We start from the raw sequence: 10169 nt of genomic DNA, 5'->3' as shown, positions 1-10169 counted from the left end.
AGCCAAGCCTCAGGGAATAATTTAATTTAATTGTCCAAATCACTTGTTCAGCCTTCAGCTCTTCAGTGCAGGAATTCGGTGTCCCAGGGCTCATTAACATTCAGAACACCTTAACAAGCCAAGCCTCTGGGAATAATTTGATTTCAGTTTTCAAATCATCTGTGGTTAACTTGACCGATTTCAGTAGTGTGTTCAAACGGAATATATTCTATTTACAAAGATAATGAGAAAACTTTTTTTAGGTCCTTCTTCAGTTTTTTCCTGTTCATAAATCAGTCTGTGCAGTCTCCAATTGACATTGAATCCAAGTACCTCCTCATGCAATTTGAATAAAGATGAAAATCAAGACCCTTCATGGCTGACAATCAATCAGACTCTGTCCCTACCCCCACCCACCATTTCCCCCATCCAAGCCCTGGCACTCAGAGCAGCCTTGTGCAAATCTGAGCTGCCTCCAGCCCAGGCTGCACCTGCAGCTTTCAGCTCCTTGGCTCCAACTCCCACCTGCTTTTCTCGGAGAAGGAGCTGCCTGAGACACAGAGGGATGTTCATTTCTTGTCAGCCAACAAAGCCAAGGGAAGGCACAGCTCCATCAAATGCAAAAGTCATTCCTCTGCTGGATATTGAATCCACTTTCCACAGCAGACAGTCTCAGAGCAATGGAAAACACCTTCTGTGCACAGCACAGATCTCAACAGATCCTCCCGTGCAAACCCTCCATACTCTGATTCTGCCCAGATTTGCTCTTTGCACACAGCAGTCATACACTGAAGTCAGGAGCTCCCTCCATGACCAGAGGGAGGAACATAGGGAAAGGGGATGAAGAGCTCTCCTGTGCAGAGCCAAGGTCCAAGTGCAGCCCCTGCAGTGGGAACCACAACTCATCAGGTTTGTGTCCTTTGTGGTCAGGGACTGGTGGCATCCAGAGGCACAGAAAGGTTTCTTGCCAACAAACACAAGTTGAACATTTGAACAGTTTAAGAACCATCACAGCTCTTCCCTCAGCTCTCTGGGATGTCCCAGAAGCATCTGACATACCCCCAATCCCCAAGGGATTTCTGTACAGGAAGAATTCTAAAAAAAGGACATAAGAAAACACAATACTGTGATAAATATAAACAGAAATGAGATGATGTTTAATTATATATTTATTTGAACTTCAGAAATATTGGGCAAATTCTTGCAGATCAAAGTATGAAATCAGTCCTTTGAGAGGTACTTCAATGACCAGAGAGGACCTAGAGGAGTAAATCTGGGGGCAGCAGGAAGTACATAGATCCACCTGCTTTAAAAGAAGAGATGTCCTTAGACATGGCCATTTAACCAGGAGGGCTGGAAACACCTGATGGAAAAGAAAGATTAAATCATAGAATGAATATTGCGGACACAAGCAGAGGGGAAGATCAGTATTTTTTCTCCTTCTGCCATCAATATGCTTCCAGGAAATCCCTGTTTTTGATGGGAAAACTTTGCTATAACTTCAAAGTACTCAGATTACCCAGATAATAAAGATTTGTTTGTATATTAGAAACTAACAAGTATTTAAACCTGTGCCCCTATCCAGGCAGACATCAGTTGTGTGCCCATGAACAGGCAGTGCCACTTGTGCCCTGAGGTGCCCAGCTGGGATTGGATCTCTCTGAGAGCACCTGAGAGAGAGTAGGGCACCTTGCAAGCTGAAGGTCCCTGACAGCCATGCAGGGCTCCTGTCCCCTCAACATCTGCTCTGCTCCAGTCTGAAACAGGGCCCAGCATGGTGCTGGGATCATCAGAGAGCTGAGGTGTGTGCTGGAATTCAATGCCCTCCCCATCCCTCAGCAGCCCTGCATTTCCCTCCTGCAGCCTTGGCCTCCAGCACAGCCATGGAGGCTCTTTGGGCTCTGCACTGTTCCTGCAGCCCCAAGGGCAGCTGAGCTCTGCCTTTGGCACAGTCAGGCCTGGCCAGCGCAGGCCATGCTCAGCAATTGCTTGTGTGTGCCTGGCCTTGCTGTCAGCCCCGGCAGCGGCTGCGTGGCCCCTTTGTGGCCCTGTGCCGGCCCAGCCATGGTGGCCCAGCCCCTGTGCAGGCCCAGCCCAGGCCAGGAGCATTGCGACTGGGAATGGCTCCTGTGCCGTGGTGCCCACAGCAGCCTTGGGGCTCTGTGCCCCATGGCCTCCCTGCTGGGCAGCCTCTGCCAGCTCCTGCAGAGCCCCTGGCACCTGTGAGGCTGCACAGAGAGCCCTGCCCCGGGCTCTGCCAGCCTCTGGGCCAGCAGAGAGGCAGCCAGGGCTGGCCATGGCTGTGAATAGGCCCTGAGCCCCGCAGGAGGATGGAGCTGGGCCACAGCCAAACTCAGCCCAGGCCAAAGCTGGGCTCAGCAGCCAGGGCTGCCAACACACGGGCACAGAGGCTGGCACTGACAAATGTCCTGGGCCCCCTCCCTGCTCTGTCCATGCCACCAAGGGCACAGAGCAGCCTCCTCTCTGGGCCACATGCCTGTTTGCAATGCCTTGCACAGGCGCTGGCCCTTCCCCACAAGGCCTGGCCGGAGTCCTGTCCCTGCACGCTCGGCCAGGCTGAGGTGGACACTGATGGTTTCTGGGCCAGGCTGTCTGAGCCCAGCCCAGCTCCCTGCAAGCTCTGCCAGCTGCCCTGAGCTCTGGGCAGCACCAAGGGCCTCTCCCCAGCCCAGCCCAGCCGGCTCTGGCCCCACAGCTCTGCTCAGGCCAGGCTGCTCTGGGCACTGCCCCCCGGCCTCAGCCCCTGGCAAGGGCACAGCAGCAGCTGCAGCTGCCACAGGACTAAGCCCCAGCCATGAGGGAAGGTGCTTGGCCAAGGCCAAACGAGGCTCCCTGGCTTCCCTTCTCCCCTTGGGCTGAGGTGCTGAGAGCTCTGCAGCCCCTGCTGCCATCCCATCTGTCCAGGGCAGCACAAGAGCCCCAGCCTTGGGGCCCTCAAGAGTTGCTCCTGCTCCAGGCCCAGGGCCCATGCCAAAGCTGGGGCAGCCACAAAGCTGTGCCCATTTCTGTTCATTGTTGCTCTGATGGGGATGGATCTGCTGGCACTTGGAGGTTGCTGATGAATTTTACTACTCCAGAGGCCTCTTCTTTCTTGAGCTCTTCAGTTCAGGAATTCACTGGAAAAGGCTGTTAAACATTTCTTCAAATCACCCAAACAAGACAAGCCCTTGGGAATAATATAAGTTTTCAGTTCTTCTGTGATTAATTACCTACATTTCAGAAATATATTCAAAGTGAATATACTGTACTGAAAAAAATGCAGAGAGAACTGTTTTGTCCTATTTTTTTCCTGTTCATAGATTGATATCAGCAATGCAGTGTCCAGTTGATATTGACCCCCAGCAGCTCCTAATGCAGCATGAATACATATGAAAATCAAGACCCTTTATGGCTGACAATCAATCAATCAATCACAATTTCTCCCCACCATTTCCCTTATCCAACCCCTGGCACTCCTATGGATCAGGAATTGTGTTCCCAGCAGGAGCAGGGCAGTGATTCTTCCCCTGTGCTCAGTACTGGTTGGGCAGCACACTGTTAGGTCACAGGAACTGGCTGCCCAGGGCAGTGGGTGAGTCACTGTCCCTGGAAATGTTTATGGAAAGACTGGATGTGGCACTCAGTGCATGGTCTGGGTGACAAGGTGGTGTTGGGTTCCAGGTTGGACCTGATGCTCTCCAAGGTCTTTTCCAGCCTGGCTGATTCTCTCATGATTGTGACCCTGCAGGTGCCTGGGGAAGCAAGGGGCCATTGTGACACTGCGGGGCCTGGTGGCACTAAGAGGACCATGGTGACATTGTGTACGACATGGCAGCACAGAGCCAAGAGGCCATTGTGACACTGTGGGACTGAATGGAAGCAAGGAGTCCATTGTAACAGTCTGGGTCCTGGTGGAACCACAGAGGTCACTGTGACACTGCAGGGCCTTGTGGAACCAAGGGGCCATTGTGCCATTGCAGAACCAAGGAGACCGTTGGGAGAGCATGGGCACAATGGAATCAAGGGGCCATTGCTCCATTGCAAGGACTCTGGGAACTGAGGGAACAATTGTGACCCTGTGGTGCCCCATGGAACCAAGGGTCCCTGGTGACACTGCAGCATCTTGTGTCACCAGGGCTCCATTGTGACACTGCAGCACCAAGGAATTCATGGTGGCCCTCTGAGACCTCAGGGAACCAAGAGGCCACTGTGACCCTGCAGGGCCTTGTGGAACCATGCTCTGGTTGTGACAGAGCATGGCATTGTGACAGAGCAGGACCTGGTGTCATGATGGGGCCATTGTGACACTGCAGGGCCCCATGGAACAAAGGGGACAGTGCTGCTCCTCAGTGTCACATATTTTATGTGAACATATTTTATGAAAAATCCTTTTGCTAGGTATTTTTCTCCTGAGAAGCAGAGAGGCCTCAGAAATGAAATGTAAGCAATAATTATCTGCTGCTTTGGAATGCAAAGGGGGACCTTGATTGGTCTCATGTGGTGGTTTTTAATGTCCAATCACAGTTTGGCTTTCTCGGACTCTCTGGTCAGTCACAAGATTTTATTATCATTCCATTCTTTTCTATTGCTTGCTAGCCTTCTGATGAAATCCCTTCTTCTATTCTTTTACGATAGTTTTAGTATATAATTTTATTTTAATATATATAATATATATCATAAATTTATAAATCAGCTTTCTGAAACATGGATTCAAGTTTCTTATCTCTTCCTTTGTTCTGTGACCCCTGTGAAAACCACCACACCTCAGGTACTCCTGGAATAAAGGAAACATGTTTGACAAGGTGGTGGCCCTTGGGACCAAGAGACCATTGTGACACTGTGGAACCAAGGAGAGCATTGCTGCACTGCCAGACCTCATGGAACCAAGAATACACTGTGACACGGAAGGCCTTGGGGGCCAAGGATCCATTGTGACACTGCAGGGTGCAAGGATCCAAGTGACTTTGTGACATCAAGGGGTCCCTTGAAACCAAAGGGACATTGTGACACTGGGTGGCCTCATGGAATCATGGAGAGCATTGGGACACTCGGGGGCCTCATGGAACTCTGGTGACACCAAGTTGTCTGGGAATGTTGATCTGCTGCAGGGTAGGAGGGCTCTGCACAGGGCCCTGGACAGGCTGGATCCAGGGCCCGGATCCAACAAGGTGACGTTTCACAAGTCCAAGTACCGGGTCCTGCACTTTGGCCACAACAACCCCTGCAGCACTACAAGCTGGGGACAGAGTGGCTGGAGAGCAGTCAGGCAGAAAGGGACCTGCAGGGACTGATGGAGAGCTGGCTGGGCATGAGGCAGCAGTGTGCCCAAGTGGCCAAGAAGGCCAATGGCTCCTGGCCTGGCTCAGGAATGGTGTGGCCAGCAGGAGCAGGGCAGGGATTCTTCCCCTGTGCTCAGCACTGTTTGGGCAGAACCTCAAGTGCTGTTTGCAGTTCTGGGTCCCCCATATTTAGGAAGAACATGGAGGGGCTGGAGCATGTCCAGAGAAGGGTAGCAAGGCTGGGGAGGGAGCACAAGTCCTGTGAGGAGCAGCTGAGGTAGCTGGGGTTGTTTATCCTGGAGAAGTGGAGGCTCAGGGCAGACAAGGCGGTGTCAGGGCACATGGTGGTTTTCATGTTCTCCATGGCCTGTTCCAGCCTTGCTGATTCTGGGATTCTCTGGAACCACCCTTGGAGCAGTTGCAGGATGAGCCCTGGGCCTCCTCTTCAGGAGCTCCAGCAGCCCAGGTCCCTCAGCTTCTCCTGCCAGCCCCAAAGCCCATCCTGTCAGTCCTGCAGAGCCTCTGCAGCTCCTCCTCCACTGCCCAGAACAGGGAGCCCCAGAGCCAGACACAGCAGCCCAGATGTGCCCCCCTGGCCTGGGGTGCCTCTGGCAAGGGAGCAGCACCAGGCACTGCAGGAGCCTGCAGACAATTCCTGCAGCACTTGTAGGATGATCCTGCTGCCCAAGGGACGTTCCCATGGGGCCAAGTCAGGAACTGCAATGGGGAGTGGGGCCAGAGAGAAAAGGGCAAACAGGGATGGGCTGTTTGCAGGGGAGGGAAGAGGGGTGGGCAATAGGAAGAAATTTGCAGCAGGAAGAGGAAAGAAAGCAAAGGTGAAGCCAAGGAAATGCTCAGGGCAGTTTGGGGGTGGCTGCCAGGCAGCCCTGGCTCTGAGCAACAGCGTCTGCAGTGGGACATGAAACTCCCAGCTGATGGGAACAAACTTTCCGGCTGACTGCAGAAGCCAGGACAAAGCTGAGTGGTTTCCCTGGTGTCCCCCAGTCCTTGCTGGCCCCAGGGGCTGATGGCATTTGTGCTCCCTCAGGGTCCTGTCCCCACAGCATCAGCATGGGGGTGCTCCCCCTGCTCTGTGCAATGCAAACAGGGGCTGCTGAGCCAGTGCTGCCGTGTCTGTGCCTGCAAGGATGGGGCACCTGTGTGAACTGGGGGAGAGGCCAGGGCTGCAGAGGGGGGATGTTGTTGGCAGCTCCATGAGGATGCTCTGGGACGCTGCCCTGGGCTGTGCAGCGCACTGGGGATGGATCAGCCCCTGCTCTGCTGCTCCTTCCCATCTGCCCCAGGGCCCTTGCAGAGCCCCAGCCATGCTGTTTGCCCCCAGCCTGCCCATGGCCAGCCTGGGGCTGCTCACGGGGTTTTCTGTGCAGAGCATTGGCCTGGGTGTGTTCTTGAGAGAGCCTGGGCAAGGAGCCTGGAGCCCCCAGGCCCTGGGCTGAGGCGTCAGCGCTGCCCCAGCAGTGCCCATGGCCTGTCCCTGCTGCAGCCCCGGTACTGCCACACCCAGGGCTGTGCCTGGCCCCGAGAGCACTCAGGCCCTGCAGCAACACCAGGGCCACCAGGGCAGCGGGGCAGGGCCATGGCAGCAGCACTGGCAACACCAAGTGCTGCTGCTGCTGGGCACAGCTGCTGGGCCAGCACTGATCTGCCCCCAGCTCTGCACACAGACATTGCTGCTGCACCTCCAGACAAGGCAACAGAAGGGGAATCTGTAGTTAAAACTTTGCTGGGAGAGCCTTTAGTTCATTTACAGCCACTAAAAGCACAGCTCCTCCTTGACAAGTCTGGGGCCACAGGACAATTTAAGAGAAAGAAAATGAGAAATGGAATAAAGAAAAGCCTAGATTTCGAGACAATAATACAAACTAAAACAGAGGGGAAAAAACCCCAAATCAACAGAACTATCCAAGATGACTTTTATTATAGATTATTTGCAGAAACTGGCCAGCCGTTTAATGTTTCTGAAACCATCCAGTTGTCAGTCTCCACACTGTAGCCTTGAGCTCCTGGTTCCTCAGGCTGTAGATGAGGGGGTTCAAAACTGGAGGAACCACCAAGTACAGAACTGAAACCACCAGATCCAGGGATGGGGAGGACATGGAGGGGGGCTTCAAGTAGGCAAAAAAGCCAGTGCTGATGAACAGGGAGACCACAGCCAGGTGAGGGAGGCAGGTGGAAAAGGCTTTGTGCCGTCCCTGCTCAGAGGGGATCCTCAGCACAGCCCTCAAGATCTGCACATAGGAGAAAGCAATGAAAACAAAACAACCAAAAGCTATAGAGATAGAGAAAAGAGAAACCTCAATTTCCCTGAGGTAGGATTTGGAGAAGGAGAGCTTGAGGACCTGAGGCATTTCACAGAAGAACTGGCCCAGGGCACTGCCATGGCACAGGGGCAGGGAAAATGTATTGGCTGTGTGCATGACAGCACTGAGAAAGGCACTGGCCCAGGCAGCTGCTGCCATGTGGGCACAAGCTCTGCTGCCCAGGAGGGTCCCGTAGTGCAGGGGTTTGCAGATGGACACGTAGCGGTCGTAGCACATGATGGTCAGGAGGAAATACTGTGCTGAGAGGAAGAACATTATGAAAAAGAGCTGTGCAGCACATCCTGAGTAGGAGATGGTGCTGGTGTGCCAGAGGGAATTGTGCATGGCTTTGGGGACAGTGGTGCAGATGGAGCCCAGGTCGCTGAGGGCCAGGTTGAGCAGGAAGAAGAACATGGGCGTGTGCAGGTGGTGGCCGCAGGCTACGGCGCTGATGATGAGGCCGTTGCCCAGGAGGGCAGCCAGGGAGATGCCCAGCAAGAGGCAGAAGTGCAGGAGCTGCAGCTGCCGCGTGTCTGCCAATGCCAGCAGGAGAAAGTGCCTGATGGAGCTGCTGTTGGACATTTTTTCACTCTGGCCATGGTGGACTGTTGAAAGAAGACATTGACAAGCGCTTTGAGTCAATCCTATGAGGTTATTTTAGGAATTCCCTCAAAACTACTTTTCTATCTGTGGGGGAATTTCACTAAGCTTTTTTTATTTTTGATTGGGTTTATGCTTTTGAGTCCCTTCCTCATCTTCAGCATTGCTCTCAGCCTGAACCCCAGGGAAGCCCAAAAGGGAAAACAGGGCTCCCTGTGCCCCAGAACAGTCAGACCTGCTGTTCCCACAAAGGTGCCCTATGCCTATTACATCTCCTCTTATTTCAGGGTGATGAAATTTTAAACATGTTTAAAAACAAAAGTGGAGTTTCTAAAGACTCCAGTTTCAAAGTCAATTTCTCTAAGCCCGTCTCTCTTTCCCAGTGCACCTGAACAGAAAGGGATACCAAGGATGGGTCTGGCTCTCTGCTGCCTGTAACTTTGCCTACTAGGAGCTGTTCCTCTCTATCCAAGCCTTGTCCCTGCCAGTGCTGCCAGAGCCCAGCCAAGCCCTGGGGGCTCAGCTCTGCCCTGCAGACACCTCCCAGCACAGGGCACTTCCCAGGGGCATCTCCATGGCAGCAGGGCCTTAAGGGCAGGCCAGACAGAGATGCTGCAATCCAAGGTGCTGCTGCTGCTCTCTGTAGGGAGAGGAGGCTAAGGAGGCTTTCTGAGGGAGATCTGAGGCCCATCTGCTGATGCCCAGGGTGACAGTGCAGGAGTCTCAGTGACACAGCCAAAGCTGACAGCCCCTTTCCCTTCCCTTTAGGAGAAAGCTGAGAGCAGCCCTGGCCAGGCAGCACCATCTCCACAGCAGGAGGAATCTGCTCTGATGGGGGTGGCTCCTTCCACCTCCAACTTCTCCCCAGCAGTGTCCATGGGCAGCTGCCAGGCAGGCTGAGAGCTGCCCCTGGCAGGTGGCACATGCCCTGGGCTGGCCAAGAGCCATGAGGGCTGCAGGAGCTGCTCTGCAGGACAGCCCTGGCTGCACATGCAGTGCATGTTCATGTCCCAGTCATGCTGTGCTATGGCTGCTTTTCAAGTCTGCTTTAAGCCAAATAAATAGGAGCGATTATATCAGGAAGGGGAAATTCTGAGCTGGCCCTGTTGTGCCTTCTCCTCCTGCTGCCTTTGCTGATCCAAGTCTTGGCCAGCCCCCTGGCCTGTTGGCTTAAGATGCTGATCCCCTGGAAAACCTTTTTGTTCCAATGGGCTTCCAACACAGCCAGAGCTCTGAGCCACGTCCTGGCAGGGCCATGTGCAGGAAGGACCTGGGGGCTGCAGCTGTTTGTTCCATCCCTTACCTGCTTGACTACCTGAGCAGATTTAAGGACAGTGCAAATCTGGAGAAGATCTGGGTATTTCTGAGAGCTGAAAAGTTCTGGATGTGTCCCAGGCATGTCTGGAATCACTCTGTCTCCAGTGGTTTCCTCCTGTGTTAAACACTTGTCTACAGTCAAGGCCAAACTCCCTCTTCCAGACTGAGCTGTGCCAGGAGTTATTGACCTCCTGTGCCAGGCTCTGGAGCTGCTCTCATCATGCCCAGATTTCCCTCTGGGAATGTTTGCCTGGCTTGAAACCACTGGCCTGAGCCAGCCTGGCTGAAGAGACCTGGGAGGTGGCCACAGATCCATTTGGTGAGCAGCAGACCATTGCCTCTTCCCAGGCTCAGCATCCAGCAGAGGATCTGACACCAGCCCCAGGCACACACGCAAAGAGCAGATCGTGTCCCTGCAGCCCAGCGAGCTGTGACACCTCTGGGAATTTACTGGAAAGCCCTACCACCTCTCTAAGGCTCTCAGGAACAACCATGAGGGAAGGAAATAAAAAACAAGCCCTCAGAAAAACACAAAATGCTGTGTGAAGTACCTGAAATGCCCCCAACAGTTTAACTAGAGCATGGAGTAAGCTGAGAAAATGTATGAACAAATGAATCAAACAAGTGAGCACACAGCAGACAAGTTGGCATGTAGGTGTCTACTGAGAAAGCT

General features: G+C 53.5%; 1 protein-coding gene across 1 annotated transcript; it reads right to left on the bottom strand.

The window, feature by feature from the left end:
• Positions 1-5155: 5155 nt before the first annotated feature.
• Positions 5156-7780, bottom strand: LOC128943461 (olfactory receptor 14J1-like; the record flags this gene model as incomplete). The annotated part of the gene is made up of 2 exons (XM_054286401.1): positions 5156-5182; positions 7319-7780. Coding segments are annotated over 2 exons (489 nt in total), but the record flags the coding sequence as incomplete, so codon positions are not given.
• Between the last annotated feature and the right edge of the window lie 2389 nt (positions 7781-10169).

This window comes from Melozone crissalis, unplaced genomic scaffold, assembly GCF_028551555.1.
Source record: "Melozone crissalis strain CALT ecotype California unplaced genomic scaffold, PUWL_Pcris_2 ptg000046l_1, whole genome shotgun sequence".
NCBI classification, from domain to species: Eukaryota; Metazoa; Chordata; class Aves; order Passeriformes; family Passerellidae; genus Melozone; species Melozone crissalis.
The sequence above is the reverse complement of the archived record's forward strand: the minus strand, read 5'-3'. Positions and strand labels throughout refer to the sequence as shown.